General features: G+C 33.9%; 2 protein-coding genes across 3 annotated transcripts in view; one reads left to right on the forward strand and one right to left on the reverse strand.

Moving 5' to 3' along the window:
* LOC147066929 (uncharacterized) overlaps nt 1-21,792 on the reverse strand; it is a 77,372-nt gene that overhangs the window by 53,196 nt on the left and 2,384 nt on the right. Inside the window, exons 3-13 of the mRNA XM_085954535.1 lie at nt 17,269-17,407; nt 15,701-15,957; nt 14,724-14,879; nt 14,091-14,332; nt 11,364-11,608; nt 9,845-10,044; nt 7,193-7,336; nt 6,616-6,754; nt 6,220-6,476; nt 4,842-4,997; nt 3,309-3,543 (exon numbers count right to left, since the gene is read on the reverse strand). Of these exons, the coding sequence (XP_085810661.1) occupies nt 3,309-3,543; nt 4,842-4,997; nt 6,220-6,476; nt 6,616-6,754; nt 7,193-7,336; nt 9,845-10,044; nt 11,364-11,608; nt 14,091-14,332; nt 14,724-14,879; nt 15,701-15,957; nt 17,269-17,407 (2,170 nt within the window). The remainder of the gene's footprint in view (nt 1-3,308; nt 3,544-4,841; nt 4,998-6,219; nt 6,477-6,615; nt 6,755-7,192; nt 7,337-9,844; nt 10,045-11,363; nt 11,609-14,090; nt 14,333-14,723; nt 14,880-15,700; nt 15,958-17,268; nt 17,408-21,792) is intronic.
* LOC147066930 (uncharacterized) overlaps nt 1-21,792 on the forward strand; it is a 39,401-nt gene that overhangs the window by 3,359 nt on the left and 14,250 nt on the right. Inside the window, exon 2 of one of the 2 annotated variants that reach the window (XM_085954719.1) lies at nt 1,747-1,905. In XM_085954719.1, coding sequence (XP_085810845.1) covers nt 1,747-1,863 — 117 coding nt within the window. In that variant the 3' untranslated portion in view covers nt 1,864-1,905. Of the gene's footprint in view, nt 1-1,746; nt 3,315-21,792 lie in introns of those variants that run through there. The other variant, XM_085954718.1, reaches the window with a different exon arrangement.

The following is a 21,792-nucleotide window of genomic DNA, read 5'->3' on the forward strand; positions in this document are numbered from 1 at the left end:
GACCGTACTGAAGTTCAGTTCGATATAATATTCAAGTTGCATTAAATGTACTTATAAATTTTTTTTGTAGAATTTTTTTTTAATCTCATACAAAATGCATTAAAACTATGAATTATTCAAAAGTATTTATATTTTTTGTTCTTCGAAAAACTAAAAACTTATGGAACATTAATAAAAATATTCATAAAATAATACAATATAGTATATTATATTGTATATACTAATAATAATTGGGTGCTCATTAAATGCACATTATTTTATAACGTTCATGATAAATTGAAATTATCTTTAATTATATCATAGAATTTATAACATACTTTTTTTTGTTTTTACATAGGTTAATCAAAATACTTTAAAATGTAAATCATCAGAAAATTCTACTTATAACTATTTCTTTTATTCGTCGAATAATTCAAAAGATTTTAAAATGTAATTGGTTAGTAATTAAGGCATTTAATTGAGACCTACCAAGCTTTAATATACAAAAACTGATAGCCAACCTTTCATAAGTCTGTATCATTCAACGTGAATCAATAAAACGAAATGGAACCGTTTGGTTTGGGACCGTTTGGTAAATGTCCACGGAAACGCTTTTCAGACGACTAATTGCTGTTGCCAGTACTTAAAATTAATTCATAACATATTAGTCTCTAAAACGGAAACATATTTATTGAAACGTCAACTTGTTATGAAATTCTAACCTCCTATCGTTGTCTATAATAATACAAATTCGTATTCATTCATTTTAAATGTACAAAATATAAAAATGCTTCGTGAATAGGTAGCCATTTAGTTAATTTATAAGATTTATAGGTATGACAAGTTTTTAAAAATTACTTTTGATAAGAGCTTTTTATAATTGACCACTTGTTTATGTCGACAGTATGATTTTGTGACTTAGACGACAATCGATCATATTAAATTGATAAAATTCGTTAGGTAGGTAATATAAAGATCATTCCGGGTTGATTTAACACAGTTTGTAGTTTAGAATCTCCGTTACAAAATATAAATAAAATGAAAATAAATTCTTGGTCTGACATAATAATTATAGTAATGATATTAAATCGAACTCTTTGCATAGAAAATATGGTTGGATTTTGATAAAATAAGACCAAAAGCGGCTTCTTGTTCGCGTATGGTTACTTATGAATAATAGGTATTGATTATTAATCTATAATATACATAATTCAAGTAAACTTCTATGGTGTAAATATCTAACATATTAATATGAACACCTCACGATATATAAATGCCGAATAATGCTAATCAACACTTTGACAGATTGCCATTAGTCTATGGATCGTCTGAATCGGTTTGACGTTTCATGTCAAACCATTTCTGATGGTCCGAGAACGTTTTGATTTTCAATGATACACTGAACCAAACGTCAAATCTCAAACCATTTCCGGTCAACTTTCTACTCATACAATTTGTATGTATATTGTCTATGGTTTAATTTGATTTGTTTCGTTCAGGTTGAAAGAAACGAACCTCATGTAAGAACAACTAGTTAAAATCGTTGTATTTAAGTAAGATGTCCGTAGCTTAATTGGAAAAGGACATTGGCACATTCCAGCGATTACAGCTTCGTCATGTTTTTTTTCTAAAAAAGATTTTTTCTAGTGGGGATATCCATGAGATGTTTTCATATTATGGATCTTCAAATTTTATTGAATTGCATGCTTTGTATTCTGTCACTACACCGATTACAAAGCAAATTTAATATTTTTTATTCTTTTTCAGAATCTCCGAGATGTTGTCAAAACTCATTTAAGCTCAAATGAGAAACCAGATATACAAACATTATTGCGAATATCAGAAGAATTCTACAGAGATATAGTTGGAATTTTACCAATATGATGGCAACCCGTTGATATATAAGACGACACTCAAGTAACCAAGGTGCATTGACTGCAATCCTAAACTACATCAGCAATAAGGTACAAACGTCACTTTAGAAGTCCATTCGTATATTGAAATCAAGTTTCCTACCCGTTAGTATATCAACAGACCTAAGAGTGATATAGAAAGTAGATAAGTAAGTACCTATTCAGCAAAATGAAATAAATACATAATTGTTTTTTTAAGATTCATTTGTTTATACTTTTTTATTTCCATCTTCTTATTGTGCCATCCCCTAGAGGAGGTCGGCCACCATCATGGAGATCTTAACTTTGTCATCTGCTGCCCGAAACAGTTTAGTGGAGCTGTCACGGAGGTTCTTAAGCCACGAAATGCTGTGTCGTCCTCTGTTACGCTTATCGTTAATCTTTCCTTGGATGACAAGTTGCAGAATACTGTAATTTTGCCCTCTTATAATGTGTCCGAGGTACTATAGTTTTCTGGTTTTGATACTACGCAGAATTTTTCGGTCCTTTCCCATTCGATTGAGAACTTCAACATTTGTCATCTGGTCAGTCCAAGGAATTTTGAGGATGCGTCTATACAGCCACATCTCAAAAGCTTCAACTCGTTCGTGAATGGATGTTAGCCACTTGCTCAACCTATTAGGTCCATACTCCTGTTTGCCAGACCCGGGATTCGAACCTGGGACCCATGACGTTATAGGCCGACACTTATATGCCATGAAGTGATTAGGATAAATATAATTTTCTATGAAAATTTTTACGTGATAAATTTTTCAGTGAAGCCTTAGTTAAGAGTAATTTTGGCACTAGCGGCGGTGCATTAGTCTGATATCATAACTAACCTCCCCTAACCTGTACGTACTCTAACATCTTGACTTAGGATTACTTTAAATGGACGGTAGGAAGCTCTGGAGTTGGGATCTCATTTCAAGGATGGTGAGTGGTAAATCAAAACATGTTATTTTGCATACGAGGGAAGTATCCCGCCAATCAACTTTATTTATATAACGACTCTTAACATTATAATTAAACACAAGGAATATACAAGATATACAATTATTTAAACTTAATTACAGTAGGCAGGGGGCTAGGAGTATGGGTAAATATTTTTCCTAGCCTCCGGTTAACAAAATCAAATGGCATGGATTTACATGTTACAAAACCTATTTCATTATTTGAAATGGCCGTCCGCTGACTGATTTCATATAGCTGATTAAGAGTCCTGGGTTCTTGTGTCACTTGATCGGATGCTGTATCTCGGTATCTTTATGAGCCGTTGGTGAATGGCACGCAATTTGAATTTTATAAAAATTAACGGGGCTTGTTAAGGTCAAATTATACTTTCATAATAATTCATTAATTTAGAAGCCTCATTGATGTATTATCATGATAGTAAATGTACAGTAAATATAAAATTGACATATTAGGAGAACAGACCGCTGACTGAAAAACTAGGAAGCACATCGACAACTTTCCTGAAGGCTTTCATTTCGCAGCATATTGCGAATCCTAACTTCATGTCATTATTCTTCCAGTCGAGCCAGGCGAATGAAGAGTTTCCATTGCACTTGTCTGGGCAGAAAGCCAAGGCTTTCGCTTCTGTTAGAGTCAGATGAGGATTATTGAGACCGATGAATGCGGTAGCTTTGTTACTTGAAGTATCACGGACTACCTGTGGACATAAATGAAAAATAGCAAATCATGTTTATGTAAATATTATGCAAAGACAGAGACGCACCATGCAACCTCAAAAATTGACTCAATGTCAAAAATATTAATTGTTTCATATAATTAGCTCTACGAGATATATTATATATAAGCCAAATATTCACCGACCTTCAATAGAGATAGCATGACAATAAGATAATTGGACTGATTTTTTAAGACAATAATGCCTGGGTACTTACTTATTTGTACTTATTATTAATACTTATTGTAGTACATATTGCAAAGTTGTTGATACTTGCTATTTATTAAGGACGGTATTAGACTAAAAAGATCATTATGAAGAATATTTTATAATATCTTTTGCAATGTAATAATATTTTACAAAATGTCTATTTCATAAAATTCTTTGCGAAAGTAGCTGATATTGAATGTTTAAATATAGTAATATTTATGTTGTTTTGATTTTTTTTTGTGACCATGTCCAATCCTAAGATGATATTAATATGAGCCTCCACAGAGTGGAAGTTTGCATTAACAGATTTTTGTTTATACGAGAAATGGATGTTACCCACTTGCTCAACCTATTAGGTCCTTCCTCTGACTCATACACTAATTGAAAAACAATATGTGTACTTGCCAGATCTAGTATTCGAATCTGGGACCCGCGACTCGGGACTCCAAACACACATTGAAAAACAAAATGTGTATTTGCCAGACCCAGGATTCATCATTATAAGCCGACACGTTAGCCACTCAGCCATCGTGGGACTGACAAGTTCGATTTTTTTACACTAATCTTTTTATGCTTTGGTTATTTTTTAAACTCATCTTTGAAAAACACGCATCATTTTAAAATCTTTTATTATTTGGATAATGCAAAACTCCCACTGTATTTTGAAAATATTTAAAGATTTTTTTTATTATTGTTGCTGCAGGATACTCTCCCGTCTATAAAGACATCAGATCAAAAACAGGTAGATTGAAAATATTTTGCATGTTCTGAAACCATCATAATAACTGATGCGATCGAATAAAATTACATTTTACGACCTTTCGTTCTACCGGATGAAATATAAATTAAGATTAATATAAATAATGACACCGTTCTATAATGGGTATATTGTAAAGCTTTTATAAAGAACGGTATAATTTATTTAACGGAAACAAACTCCAAGTGATTTTTACATTGTCCACTAGAACCAAATCTTTAAAAAAATTAGGTATTTTATTAACTCCGATTGTAATATAAAACGATCATATTACTGTCTCTATCATACATAGTGATCTTTGGAAATAACATACTTTGTACACCCAAAGTGGAACTGGAATCTTGTTGTTGGGGGTACTAAGGTAAATAGGGTTTTCTTTTCCAGTAGTATTTTTCAATGTCATCACTCCCCACGTGCCTGTGTAGATTTCGGTCGTATATCCAGAATTACCAATGCGCGAACGAAGTTTCTGTGAACAGGGAACAATAGATACAAGTGATTTTACTCTGTATTTTGATAGATGTTGAAATATATTTCCTTTCTTTTTGTACGTACAATGATTATCATGCATTAGAACACTGGATAGAAAAAAATCATACGATTGAGGAATCTATTTTCAAAAACCAATAATTCCACATAGATATGGTTAAAATCTAACATAACATACATAATTCTACATGTAATTTCATATAACATTTGTAATGATCTAAAACCTGCCAAAAGCATATGAAAAAACGTTTAAAAACTTAATGACACGATTAAGGCTCCTCGATAATCACAAAACGAACCGTAATTCACAGCCGACACAAATTAATGAATGTAAGTATTGTGGCTACAGTTATAAATGTTATAATGTTTCATTTTAAAAAGTTATTAAATCTAAACTAATTGTTTTTATAGTGATTTTCATGCTGGGACAACATTGATTGTAATAATTTTTATCCAGTGCAAGCATAGAGTTTGAGAGAAATTTACTCTAAAGAAATAAGTAAACTATTTTTTTTTAATCTGCTATTCACACATTTATTAAATTTGCTTCATTAGACGTTTATTATACGAAAACGTGTCTCGTAAGCCTGTGATCTTTTACGTTTCACTGATGTTTCCCCTTAAGGCGAATCCTCTACTTATCAGAGGCGCCTATCGGAAAAGTATGAAGCTTGCTATTTGAGACATTTTTTTGATAATTTACAATTTCAACTATTAATTAATAAATATTATGTATCTGAAAACATTAAAAAGAAAAATATTTTTTATTTTAAATCAAAGATAGACTTACAATTAAATTTTTTTTTTATAAAATGTAAATTTATTACATATTATTTTATGGTTTATAATGTCATGAAGAGATTTTTGACTAATTCATAGTTTTAATAACTGTTTTAAATAACATCGATTTTTACAAAAGTATAAATGTGTATAACTTGAACTTTATTTATATCAAATCTTATTTAGGTATGGTCCCAATATCGAAGCTCGATTTGATATAAATAAAAAGTTTACATAAAATAGTAAACTTTACAAATTACACAATCAAGATGTGCACAACATAACATGAAAATACAAAGACAGCATAAACAGCTGACGACAATTGTCCCGAGTCCGAGCAAATTCATATAATAAATCAAGGGTCTTTACGGTGTGTTTTAAGTAAATATGGTGATGAAAATAAATATACTATTCAAACTCACCTGCTCTAAGGTGTTCCAATTTCCCCCGTTAAATGGTTGCCATTGTGGAATGACATTAACATAAGTAAAGGTTGCCCTCTCCTCGTAAGCAAAAACAAAATCACTCATGGCTGCCAGATGCCCTCTCGCCAAAAAGAAGGTCGAGTTGACATACTTATCAGCCAGCGTCGACGACCCCAAAATTGTGGCTATCGCCTGCTTCTGCGAGGTCTGAGAGTACAGAGTATCTACGTTTAGGCCGGGGAAAAATGTGCCCTCTGGAATTATTGAAACAAGCTTTGTACTATTATGGTGACATACAGTAATGACTCATGACACTATGCTAAGTTCCATCCACAAGCAGATTCAAAATGATGTCTCTTTTCAAACCTCCATGAGAAAAAGAAAGATTATTACGTGAAAATGATGGCCTGTTAGTTGTCTGCGTGATCTTATTTTCAGGAGTTTGGGAATACTGTGTGTACAGTGCTTCTGCTCGCCCTTCATGGAAACATGCCTTGAAAATGTTTCTAATCTGTGTTCCTTGGACTCCCACCTGTAACACAAATAAACAATTAATACGAGCCGTGGATTACAGGTTTGAATTCCAAGCCGAGTGGCAGATTGTGTGTTTGAATCCAAAGCATGGACCTAATAGGTTGAATGGGTAACATCCTTTTCTCATAAATAATCTTTAAGAAACCTCAGGAGGCGACCGATATCCACGGGAATTCCACATGAAGTTAGCGCAGCCACAGTAAAAACTGATTATTCAATGTTGTAAAGCCAAGAAATAAGGCCACTCGGATGCATCACAGGCAAAACTCCCAATGATCATAATAAAATTATAAGAAACGAACATAGTTATGAAGTTGCAGGATGGGGCAGACGGAGAAGAAAATTTAGACATATATGTGAAAAATGAGAAAAAGATACAGACAAAAAAACATTCATATATCCACTAGGAAACATAATAATTCAGTTGTAGTTATACCTGGATAAGTGTACCTCCTGACGCACAGGATCCAGCTTTGGTCTCCACGGAAGGAGGATGAGCTAAACATTTCACTTGTCCAATATTAACAGTGCCCGATACCCATCCACCTGTGAACGATGTACCACTTTGACACGTCATAGCCTGATAAAGAAACATCCAATAATATGTAGTTTAAACAAATAGTATGTAGACATTATCAATTACAGTAGAACCACTGTTATCCGGAATTCTTTTTTATCATCATTTGGTGTGATTACAATTTAAAACTTTACAATATAAAATATATATTTAGTGAAAATCACGTTTTTTTTTAAAAGCTACTAAAAAGATTTATTCTGGAAGATGATTTATTATTTTTTCAATTATACAGATTTATCGTTATATGGACTATCGTCATCCCTAATTAGTCTGGATAATCGAGATTTTACTGTACTCAATTACACTTATTTCTTCAAAATTCCTTGGTCTGATGGCCTGATGAATGGGAAAGACCGAAAGTTCTGTATAGCATCAAAATTAGAAAACTGCAATACCTCTGCTTCAACAAAAATGCAGCAATCCCCAGCTCATTATCCAATGAAAGATCAATGTAGGAGCAACATGCTTAATAACCTGCGGAGGAGAATTACCGTGGAATTTCACAGGCAACTCCGTATTAAGTTTAGCTCCATTAAACTGTTCCGAGTAGCATATGGCAAGTTGCAGATCGCCCTGATATTCGCTGATCTCCGATATGGGATACCACAAGAAACAGTAAACTAAGATACTCAATTAACTTGTTGACTGCTGAGCATTTAATTACAATTTAATTACCACATTTAAATAACATGCTAATTATATCGAATGTCCAATTAATGAGGGCACAACAGGCGTGCCGTCCGCGTGGAGAGGATTAAAAAATATAGAAAAGGTATTAATTTATTGTAGGTGTTGGTTTAGGTACGGTTATGGTTACTGCCGTCATATCGAAAGAAGTACCGATACTTGCAAGTATTGGTGTCATAAAATATCGGTATCGAAAGAAAAGTATCCATATTTTTTGATGCCCCTAGTGACACATACCTGTTTTCAACAGGCTTTTGTTGGTTTCTGTAAATATTAAATAAAAAACGGGCCGAACCGCTACCCTGATCTCTATAAACAATTGAATAAAACACCTGATCTGGTTCCCTGCTCAACTACGTTAATATTTTATTCATGAGTAAAGGCCTTCGTCCGGTGCGTGAAAATCACTTACTGGGCGGAGGTGTAATTAAGATAAATTTTAAAGTGTAAATGATGATGGATGAAAGAGATAATTTTAAGACTAAATATAATATTAAAAAATATAGAATTCAAATGTTGAAAATTTTGCCGCGCATTGCACAACGGTAAAATCTTCACGCGCTGGCGCCAGGGTCAGGCTCGTGATTCGCCGAATCCAAAGATCATCCGATCAGATTTGGCTAATCACGAGGGCTCTTGGTAAGTCGGCGTGGGTCCGGAGGAATTTCAAAAAGAAAAGAAAGTCGGTAAGCGTCCCTTAAAAAATGTATACGGACCTGTGACTCTAATTGTAAAAACTAAATATATAAAACTGTAAAAAAGACTACAAAATAACCTTGTCCAACTAAAGATTAAAATATATAACACTAAGACCCGCACAAGAAAGACTTCGTGGTTTTATTAAATTTAACAAACATAAATATATCCTTTTTTTTGTGAATCCGGGGTTCGATTGACACCTGAGCTAGCCGCTGGAACCCCGGACATCTCACTAGGTACAATTGACTAACGCCGGTGTGCTCGTCCCTGAAGCTATGGGTGCAGGTTTGATAGCAAAAAAACATACAAGACCTAATGGTTTAGATTGGGCGAATGGTTAAAAACCATTTCTCATAAAAAGCCTGTTAATATATGAGGCGTCTGAATTTAAATAATCGGTCAAAATAATATAACAAAAAATATGTACCTACATGTAAATGTGCAATTTCAAACGATAATGATTAAAGGTTCACTGAAAATGCTATTTTATACAGATGGAGATATACTCCACTAATTTTTATACAAACTTTGGAAAGAGAAGAATAAACTCATTTTGTTTGTTCAATAATGTTGCGTCAAAACTGGGACATGCTTCAGTGATTTTGATAAGGAAACCAGTTTATAGTATGCAATTTTTTTCCCCTAATACAGTCGAACTCGGTTATTACGATCTCGAACATAGCGAGATCTCGGATTTAATGAGGAAACATTTGTTGACATTTTGGTTTATGATTTTCTCCATACATTTATTCACTGTTAATGTGTCAATCGTTTAAAAACATTTCGACCCTAAGCAATAAAAGCCGATCGAACAGGATGCCGCCAGGGTCGGATTACGTTTATGACACTAGTTAAGTGTCTAAGTACCTACATTACAATAAACAACTTCTTTTGTAATTTATGAATGCCATGCTTGTTTCGGGGATTTTTACGATGGTTTTCAGATTTTTTATTTTCGACTTTTTGTGTAATGTGAACGCTCATTTAAAAATACCTATTCTCTGATATAACGAGTAACGCTTATAACAAGCAAATTCAGTTGGTCCCATCTTCCTGGTAATAACCAAGTTCGACTGTACTTCAATCAGTGAATTAATAGGTATATTATATCTGACTGATACTTACAGCTGCCAAAGGCTTTGAAGTAGCGGATGCATGAACCAGTCCATTGCCAGAACCGGCGCAAATGGCTATCAATTGCTCATTAGTGTTGAAATTGACAGAACCAGAACTGCCAGTGGCAGCAATCAGTTTTCCGTTTTTCTCATAGACCGGCGTCGGTTCAGTCATGTTCACACCTACTGAGCATCCAGCTGTGAAAAGAAAAAAAACAATCAGTCAAAATTGCATTGTCAATTTAATTTAAAAAGAAAAAAATGGTAAATTACCATTTACGGTAAACTAATCATATATAATATTCTGCATGCTCACTGTACTGAATATACATTTAAATAATTAATGTTCTCTTATTGTATCGGTACAATGTAGTTGTGTAGTGAAACGGAGCGTGCTAGATTATTAATCCGGGACTTTTTGAAGTGAAGCATTGCCGATAGAGTGAAATCCACTAATACTTATCAAGTTTCAATCGAAAATGAAAAAATAAATTATCAGCAGTGTTCGGTACATGATGCCAATTAGGTTGTTTCAACCATCACGTGATTGATAATTTAAATAAAATTTTATTTCGAATAAAGATATCAATTTTGGTTTCTTGTTAGGTAGGTACTACAGGATAATAATTTGATGAGTTCATTTATCTACACAAAAAAAAAGTGAATATCTGCATACATATTGTTAATTTTGTATACAATTTACTGCTTAGATGAGTTTATAATTCGCACATCAATAGAAAATTTAGAGGGAACGGCTGACATGGATATTGACGATAAATTGTGTGGATCAGAACGTGACTTGTCCAACCGACAACAATGAAAAAAATGAGTTAGACATCTCATCGATATTACATATTCATTTTTTGTCAGATTCAAACATGACTATCACTAAAAAATGTCATCGTATGACACTACCATCTACAGTCATTTCTTGCAATCACATAAATAATTCATTATGAGTGCCATATTTGTTAATTCCACATAAAAATGGCGACAAGTCTGACATTCGTAAAATGCTGGAAGAAACAAATAAAGATTTTGCAACAGATAACAGTGAATACAAGCCTCCAAGTGATTCATATGATAAATTATCAGGTATTTTTCTGAAAGAATATTAAGTTTTTTTTTTTCAACGAATTTATAACTTTAACACTAATTATCTCAGAACTGAATAATTGTCGGTTGGACAACTCTAGTTCTGGTCCACACAATTAGAAATTTGAAAAGGTGTATTTTTTTAGGAAGGAAAAGCTGATCGTATTGAGGAATAATATTTTTGAAAGTAAGAGCTCAAAAACAGCTGCCAATCTGATTCTAAAAGATAATTTTTTTTTGGAAATACGCTTGTTCGAAATTAAAAATGTTATTCATCCATTATTACAAATATTTTTTTGTTTCTTGGCACCTAAGTATAATAACTTGACAGTATTTTATTTGGATTTGCAGGATTTATGGTGATAATATTAAGTATAATACAATCGGAAAATTCTTTACTATAAGTATACATAATTAATACATTATTTTCCCACCTCTTATATTTCGGGAGTATTCTCTCAGGTTTTCGTGCTCGTCATCGTACTTCGCACTGAGCCAGTACGCCAAATAGTCTTCATATTTATCTTCACTCAAATCGAACACCAAGTCTTCAGGAAGCGGAAGATCAGCGAATCTGGTGCCCAGTTTATTTAAGCCGCGCTCCCTTATTACATCCGGAACGACAGATGCCTGACTCACCGCCATTAACCCAAATAAAACGAGGAATAACTTCGCCATTCTAAATTAAGTATGGCTTAAACAATCTGCACAAATTCAATCTAAGTCTTCGTCTATCTTCAGAGACAGACACATAAAAAAAAAACTACAGGGGACTCCCTTTTTAATGAATATCGGTTAAGTACTTATCTTATCATACTTGTCTTATCACATCGTTTTGTATTCGCATAATACTCTACGTGAGATGGGTTTGATAATTTTTCAGGCATTATTTCAGTAAGCTGACTGCTTACCAAACCATATAGAGCAGGGTTGTCGAACCTTTTTATGTACGCGTGCGAAAATTTCCCAAATATTATTTTTCGACTGTCTGTCATGCCGAGCAGTTTTTCATGGGAAAAAAATGTAAAAAAAGTTCTTAAGAATGCTATTAAAAAAAAAATTTAAATTACAATCGAGTTCTTGAGATTCTATTTTTCACTGTGTTTTTGGCCGAAATTTTTCAAAAAGATCGTGGAAGCTTTTTACCACCCTTCTTTCATATTATATTCCCCATCATCACTGAAGGGTTTACCATTTTTTACGATTATGTTTGAGGCAAAATAATAAGCAGCTGTTTATATTTGAGTGACTGCCGATAAATTACATCTGGTATGTTGGTTGAATATTTTTGATTGCCCGATTTGTCTCAAGCATTGTAAATCGATCAAAATTACAGTGTCACGGCGCGGCTTCCCCCGTGGGCTGATGAGGTCAGTGCGATAATATTATGTGACGCATAACGCCTAAAGACTCACCTATGCAATTATATATTTCAATTAAACGTAATGCTTATTCTTAACGAGTATTTGCCTACTATTTTTTATACAATATGATCTGTCACTTATGCATGAATTTTGTAATTTTCGTTTGCGCATCGATTGGTAAATATTATTGGTAAAAATAATATTAAAAACCGAAGAAAATACGCATAGCTATGTTGTCATTACGTTTATTTGTAAAACTTTTTTGTATTTTTTTTCTTATCTTCAAAATAAAACATTCGCATGCCACGCAAAATCATCTTGCGTGGAATAGGTTCGCCATCACTGTTATAGGTGATATCAATCTAAACACTTTAATTATTTCATAGAAAAATGTGAGCATTTATTTATCATTCTACTATGATGAAATAATAATGAAATATAATAATAAAAAAATAATTAATGGTTTTTTTAAATAATATTGTATTTTGTAACACACAATTAACGATATTACATTGTGGGGAAGAAATAATATTGTTCTATTGCAGACAGCTTATCCATTCATCTATTAATAGATATGTCAATAAATTGATGAATGGTGTTTGGATATAGGTGATTGAACTTAATAGATATCGTACCTAATTAAAAGCAAATACCTCTTTATTTAGCAAAGATTAAGATAAGTACAAATATAATACACGTAATAATCAAATAGATTAAAGTTACCTAATGACTTTGGCGGAGGGTGCAGGTGGGCTGTTAAGTTCCGACATAAATAGTGCACACTAAACTTTGTCAGTCATACGTATTTGTTTTCATTGAACAAAATTCAATTAAACCCAATTACCGGTAAAATGATGCGCCGAAAACAATAGTCATAATTATTCAAAATTTAAACATCTATCTTCTAATAAAGTAATAATATCAGTATGCCACATACGTGTTTACATGCTCTACAATTCCGTCTACGCAAGGCTGGCCATAGAAAATGAGCGTGTATATACGCTGTACTTTACACTCATTATATTAGCCGTAGTCGATTGTTTTAAATAATTTAATATATTGTGCACACACTGCCATCTCTTGAAATTATGATGAAATACTTAATTGAAATACCTATAAATTATGATTATACCAAAAAAAGATAAGAATGTTTATATTATGGTTTTATTTTCTCATGGAAATTCGCAGCCCACCAGTTACCGCCAAGCTAATTAATACTTCCCGGCATTTAATGGATTATTAGAAAATAATATAAGACAGTAAAAATAATACTGGCCGCTTTTCTTCATCTTACAATATTATTTTATACTACATCCCCGATGATGCAAATTAGATTATTTTGAATATGGTTTTAGAAACGTTTTATCAATTTCAATTTAGTTCCTGAATAACTTTATAAAAAAACACATCATTCTAGATTTTTCCCGACAATGGCCTCACATTTCAAAGGTTTTCTGTTTACTCAAATATTTAAAAGTGATTTAAAAAGACCATTAATCATTAATTTGTAAATATTGTGATGCTCAGTCACTTGGGGCGTGATGCACGATTGGGACCAATTGGCCAAAATCGCTGTAAGCCCAGGCTATCAGACTACAAGGATGAAGTTTACTACAGATAATAAATTAATGCAACTTAATATAAACATACTAACCGTTTTTCAGCTACATTGGTGTATATAAAACTATATTCATGAAGATATGAATAATAAAATATCATAAATATACAGTAAAAAAGGTTTTTATTATCAAAAACAATATAATTAATACATAAACAATCTATAAATAAACTTATTACGATAAAAGACCACTGACAGTAAACGGAGGAAGGTGGGGAACAGTTTTCCTAAACTCATTAACGTCGCAGCACATTGAAAAGCCGAGCCTCAGGTCCTTATTCCATTTCAGCCAGGCGAAGTCAGGATTTCCAGCACACTTGTCAGAGCAGAAAGCCAATTCTTTGGCTTCCTCTAGAGTCAGGTGGGGATTGTTGAGACCGATGAATGCTGTAGCTTTGTTGGTTGATGCATCATGGACCACCTGCGTGCGGAAAGATGATGAGGTAATTACATAATTAAAAAAGAAAAACCAACCGAGTATCTAACCAATCTCAAGCAACAATTTTTTTGGCCATTTTATCATCCTCTTATCCTTCTCCTTGTTCAGTATATAGTTAGATGACTCTCTCAAGTCCTAAAAGCTTTCAGATCATGTATTACACCATATGCTATAATTTAGTCGAAGATTTGGTTCTTTAAATTCTTAGATATAATGTATGCTGATGCCGTTCTTTATTTATTGATAGATAGGTTACTGATATTAAAAAAAACACCACTGACAGATGTTGATGGCACGTGTGCCAGAGTTGCAACCTTAGAATGTGAAAACATAACATATATTGATACTTCTTCAAATGATTTCAATTGCATACTTTGTACATCCAAAGCGGAACTGGAATCTTATTATTGGCAGCGCTAAGGTAAATAGGCTTAAGGGTTCCAGAAGCATCCTTCAATGTCATCACTCCCCAAGCTCCAGTGTAAATATCAGCCCTATATCCAGCCTTTGCAATACGTACACGAAGTGCCTGTGAACATGTCAAGAAATTAATTTATTACTTGTTCAGTGAAAACCAAATTCAACCTAGTTGACGGTTGCGTTCTGATGGTGCTGCTATATGGTAGCAAATCATTTCACCTTACAAAAGCTCAGAGCAACCGTATACTGAGCTTCCAGAATAGATGTTTGCTAGGTGTCTGGTGGTGGTGAGTTTACAAGTAATGAGAAGAAAAGATAGTGAATCAAGCAATTTCTCATCACACTGAAAGTGAAGACGTGATGTTAGACCCGAAGAGAACTTCAACCTGGTTTGCCTGTTCTTCAAGCCAACTGGATTTCGACGTCCTTGAACGCCACTAAATACTATGTACAGAGTATATATACGGCAGAGTTACAGGATGCTGAAATGACACTAGAAGACTGGTGAGCAATAGGGATTCTTGGAGGATGGTGTCCATATGATCGACAAGACTGAAGAAGAAAAAGTTGTTCACGTAACCAGTGTAACAATGCAAATAAAAATCAGCTATTGCAATAATTTTTCAAACTAAAATCTCTCTGTGTGGAATGTAATAAATCTGAGGCGTTGGCTCGAACTTATTTTTCAATTTTTAAGATTTCCTTTCGCACGCAGAAAGTAAACTTTGTCTGAAACCACGAATGTTTTACAAAGTTTGAGATAGTTTTTTTATTATTCACAATAATTATTATTATGGTAATGCTAATGACAGTAGCAAATACTGTATAGTTAAACTACAATGTAGTATTGAAGGTAGGTTAGGTATATTGTAGAAAATTTATCTTGATTTCATTAATTCAGAATTAGTAATTAAATTTAGTCGTTCTCACCTGTTCTAAAACATTCCAGTTTCCTCCGTTGAACGTGTGCCATTGCGGGACGACATTTATGAATGTGAAAGTAGACCTCTCTTGGAACGCAAATACAAAATCGGTCATGGCCGCCAGGTGACCTCTCGACAAATAGTAAGTCCCGTTGATATACATATCGGCCAACGCCGTGGACTGCAAAATGGTGGACAATGCTGTCTTCTGTGACTTCTGAGCATACAGTTTGTCAACCTTCAGACCGGGGTAGAATACACCCTCTAAATATTAAAAATAGAAACATTGTATTTAGTCAATTGAAAAGCCCATGGGTGGGTCAAATTAAAATGTTTTTTTTTAAAATCCAATATGTGTTTTGGTTCCAGATCGTGAACATACAACTTATTTAAAAATCTTGTTAAAATACTCCACATTGTGAAGGTTTTGTGATATTAAGCCGTTTCACCTATTTCTCATATACACGGAGAGTTGACATTCAGTACACAGATGCTAATGTATCAATAGTAATTATTATGAATTAAAATTTGACCGGAACTCTAAACATGGGGTCTCACATAAAATATTCTCAATATTCAATACTCATATATGACACTAGCGATCTTGACTATAAAATTCCCCATGGGCAGTTTCCAGATAAAATTGTGAAAAATATGAATGTCATCGATGTACTTTTTGAGATAATGAATCTTACACATTGTATTAACATTGCCTATTTCAGGCATGTAGTGAAGATATGGTACCTAAGGTCTCAACCAATGGTGAGGAGTGGAGATAGGTTGTTAAGATTAGACATAAATAGTGCACACTAAACTTTGTCAGTCATACTTATTTGTTTTCAATGAACTAAGAATACCATTTGCAGCTGATGGTGCTGGTTAGTTTTTAAAATTCGAAACTAAGCCATACTAGTTTGGCTATGCTATGGGCGATCCGACAAAAATAGTGCACACTTTTTCAGCAATACTTATTTGTTTTAATTGAATTAAGAATACATGTTACAGATACTGTCCGACAAGAAGATCTAGGCAATAACCGGAAGTCGCTAGTGCGTTTAAAAGTAGGAAGGGCTTGTTAGTACACAGTAACACGTGGACAACTCGTCGATAACCGGAAGTTGTTGCAGTCGAAGTGCCGTTAAAAGTAGGAGGGGCTTATTAGTTCACAACACGTTGACAAGAAGATCTTGTTCGACAGTAGTGTTGGTTAGTTTTTTAAAATTCTTTAAGCCCTGCCCAACCATTTATCTACTATCGCTTGGATAGTCTTAGTGCACAAAGTTTAGTGTGCACTATTTGTGTCAGATCTTAACAGCCTACCTCCACCCATCACCACTCGTCTCTAGCATAGGGCGAAGCCCAGCAATGGATGGTTTGGCGGACCCAAACTAATAATATTTTATAAATCAGTGAATGTCACAATTTGCACATAAGCTGATGAGTATAAAATAATGCTGTCACACAACCTAACATGAATAAGTCAATGCCAAAAAATTACTATTTTCGTGTACGAACGATTCAGGTACATAATGGGTTTAAGCAAAGACATGTAATTATTATGTGAAGATTAATTACGTGAGAATGACGGCCTATTAGTTTTCTGCGTCATTATATTTTCAGGAGTCAGCGTGTATTGGGAGTAAATAGCAGCTTTTTTGCCTTCATCAAAACATGATTTATAGATATCCCTCGTCTGCATACCCTGAGCTCCTATCTATAACAATAAAAATTATTGTGGTACATACTGATAAAACTGTAAACAGAGGATGATCGACCATGGTGGCACTATGAAAATAAAAGCAGAAAACGCTGGGCTGCAAATAAACCAGTCAAAAACTAAATATATGGTCAGCACACGCGATCAGGTACCGCTGCAGAATATAGACATAGGACAGCATACATATGAAGGGGTGGACAAGTTCACGTATCTCGGATCCAGCCTAAATACCCAAAATAAAACAGCAGAGGAGATAAAAATCCGTCTTATCTCCGGGAATAAATGCTGGCATGCCTGCAAGCGACTGGTGGGGTTGAAAATTCTAGGCCGAAGAAGTAAACTTTTAATTTATAAAACAATTATAAGGCCAGTGGTCACTTATGGCTGTGAGACTTGGTGCTTAACTCAAAATGAGGAAAACAAATTAGCTGTCTTCGAGCGCAAAATACTCCGCAAAATCTTTGGACCCACGTTGGAAAATGGGAACTAGAGAATAAAAATGAACCACGAGTTGGAAGAGCTGATTGAACAGCAAACAATCATAAGATACTGTATAAAGTATAAATTTATTAATGTTCTTATTGAATCTAATCAAGTTTGAACATTACTATCTGTCTGCAATACTCCAAGAACAGCGCGTCATTTTTTTCAACGCTATACGGCTATTACTATTACAGCAAACAATCATAAGATACTGTACGTCCCAAAGACTACGATGGGCGGGACATGTGGAGAGAATGCCTGAAGTTAGAGCGCCAAGGATCATGACGAAGTGGCTACCCCAACGGGAGAGACCCAGAGGCCGTCCAAGAAGGAGATGGGCTGACGCCGTAGAAGTGGACTGGCTTCATATAGGAAGACCCGGTAACTGGAGAAGTGTGGCGAGAGACTGGAGTGAGTGGAGAGCGGTTGTGGAGGAGGCCAAATCCCACCCCGGGATGTAGCGCCGTGGAAGAAGAAGAAGACTGATAAAACTGTATTACTTGAGACAGTACTGCTGAGTATGGTAACTTGAGACAAAACAACTTGTTTTACTTTTGTTATTGTAGTAACATTATCACAGTGGCCACAGTTTCCATTTTTAAGCTGATTGGGCATTCATCATAAAGTAAAAAGCTTCTTACATATGAGGCGTCTAATTACAAAAAGTGATAAGTCCACAATTCAATATTTTCGGGAAACAACGTTTTTATGTTTTAAGCTTCAATTATTTGTTTTAACGTGGGATTATTTTTTCCATTGTATTCTATGTCGAAATTAGAACCAAATGGCAATTTGTTTCAGCCAATAAACTCTTAAATGTAATAAATATAGGCAAAATAAAATTGGACGTAGCGCTATTTGTAGCTCACTTTTTAATTTACTCCGCATAAGGCACATATTTCCGTGGCACTGTCATGAGTTTACCAGATGCTACACCATGGGAGACGCCCTTTTGAATATTGAATGTTCCCTTATTGGTTGACTTAAACACGCGCGAAATCAACCATGCTTTAAATAATATGAAATACGGACTTTGCGCTTTTTGTAATAAATCGAGACTTAAAATATTTTTTTTCGTAGGGTTATGTCGCGTTTTGGAATTTATAGATCAATACATATTGTGTAAAATTATACAAAGAATACGTGGGTATTTTTTTCTCGATTTTGACCAAATGTGGACTTATCGCTTTTTGGAATTAGACGCCTCATATTATGCTCTGAGATGTATTTACCACATTATTTGTTATAAGACGCTTAAAAAAACATTTCATACAATCATTATTTTAATGAGTACATAGTAATGCAAAATCGTAAATGGCATCATGCAAGAAAGTGACCAAAGCATACTGTCAAATGCAGCCATTCTGATTGTTAATACGTATTATTAATATTTTTTTCTGGTTAATTCTTGATGGAACAATATGCTATTGAAGATAACAAACACTTTAAAATGTTTAGTTATACATAATTAATTCATTAGTACCTACTAGAGATGGGAACACTGGTCGATTTTGAAGACTAAGTATACTTACTACCAGTATTAAAAACTTATTCCAAAATAGTACAAGTATTCGGGATATAATATAGAGTGTTTGGCGTCACGCGAACTTGTCACCATTTCTGTCCTTCACTATACCAACTTTACAACTGGGGAGAAAGAGAGAGGAATGACGCCAATGACAGTTGAGTGTATCACCGCTCGATATACGTGTATTATGCTATCTTGCTCGTGCGCATTTAATGTCAATTGTATGAAATGTGTATTGAAAGTCTACCAACAACAAATAGCGAGTTGCGATGATCTCATTGTATGCGTTCAAACAAGTTTCATGGAACAAGTTTATTGGACCACACCTACTGAGTATGGGTAGTTTCATGCCGAGACTTGAGTACACAAACTGGTGACAGTATTTCCAACTCACCTCTAGTACCTACATACTTCCACAAATATTATTAAATTATATCCAAGATCGTTTATTGTTGCAAAAAAGTTGCATTGCTCACTCATGCTCTAAAATGCTGCTAAAATTACTTTTATTATTTGAGCGAACGATAAAGATCATATATGTGTAATTTCACTCGCAATGACAATTCTTGGCAAGTGGCACATGTCGAAACAAGTGCGGGATAGACAAAATATTAAAAATCGATCATTGGCTGGGGCTTCAATGAACGAGGATTACCTGTACTAAACATTTTTTTCATATTTTGTTTTGGTAAATATGCCGCAGATGAGCGCATGAGATTTTATAACTTTATTTTTAGACCAAACCAAACCTAACCTAATATAATCTTAGTGTGTGATAATGATGCATCAAAATGTATGAAAATTTCAAATTTTCAAATTGACAGAAAAAGGTATTTAATATAATTATTGTCTACATGGAATAAACTGTTTTCGATAAAAAATATATAAAAGCTCATTCCGGCATCTGCGGCACAATTACTTTTGTTTTTTATTTACAAAACAATGGATTAAATAGTACCAACACATAGAATATGTTTTTTTCTTTAGTTATGTATCAATTCAACTACAAATTAAAATCATTCTCGAATCGCTATCAAATGTTGGAGTACAAAAAATTCAATTGTTTTCATCTCTTGTTCCAGACTCTTTGGGAAAAACAGATAATTTATGACAGGGCTTTTTTTTTAAAAAAAAAGGTGCCGGAACTCACTTCATGTCAAGCTTTTTACTAAATAAAATTATATTCAAATGTCACTTAAATGAAATTTAAAGGAGCTATGCCACGAAGCGAACAAAAAAAGGTTGATTTTTACGATAATTTTTTATTTTAGTCAAAACAAAGCTACAGAAACAATAAAATACATACATTATATTTGAAATATATTGTACAAATAAGACTAAATAAGACTAACTTTAAAATATAATTGTAAATACATATGTAATGTATTTATTTATGAACTTGAATAAAAGTCTAGAGTGATTTCCAAAGTTTTTTCCAATTCTCGTCTGATACATCATCTCGATTCCTTTTCTTAGTGTTAGAGTCTAAGGCCGAATGTCTTCCTTTAAGTAACCACCTATCAACATATTTTGAAGGATCGAAAAGTGTCAAGGGTGGTCCCACGAGTTTGATGAACAAGAGTGCCGAAACTGTTTTAGTGTTTAACGAAGCTCTTGTTGGGGTAATAATAAGATTCATTTGCGAAAACCCCCGTTCACATTCACTTGAAGAAATGGGAATAGAATTCAGAGCATATACCAAACGCAAGAGTTTTTCAGAATATGTCTTTTCGAGAATGTATTCGCGAAATCCACGAATCATTTCTCGTTCATCTAGTTGTAGCCTGATCGAAATGTTTCTAATTTCCATCTCTCCAAATGTCAACCGATTATCAATGTCTTCAGGCCAATATTTTTGGTCAAGTACGCGAGCCCAAAGTGCAAACTCAACATCTTTATTATCTAGCAGCCTTTTTTCAATTGACGTTTTCAACGTGGAATAAAATATTTTCGGATCAATAGGAGGATCATTTTTAGAAACTTTTTCGTGAAGTAAAACTCCACGAAAATGCAGATTGCTTATAGCAGCTGCAGCACATTTATAATAGGGTCCAAAATTCTGTTTTCTTTCTTCAAAAACTTGAACGAGTTCATTTATTTTTCGATTTGCAATGTAAAGGTTCACATTGCGATTTTGTAGGTCCAAACTAAGTTCCGACAATTCTTGGAGAGCGTCGCACATCAATGCTAGATCCAATAAAAATGCTGTTGATGTTATTTTGTTCTTTAAGCCACTGTAAGTACACTTGTCATTTTTATCTCTTGTAGGGTCATTCATCGCTTCTTCAAAATGACGCACAAGGGATTCATAATTATTCCACACAGCCGAAACTGAACGAAAACTAGATGCCACCCATCGGGTACTTAAAAC

Source organism: Rhyacophila brunnea, unplaced genomic scaffold, assembly GCF_057557595.1.
Source record: "Rhyacophila brunnea isolate RB1 unplaced genomic scaffold, BYU_Rbru_1.0 scaffold_4, whole genome shotgun sequence".
In the NCBI taxonomy this organism is placed as follows: domain Eukaryota; kingdom Metazoa; phylum Arthropoda; class Insecta; order Trichoptera; family Rhyacophilidae; genus Rhyacophila; species Rhyacophila brunnea.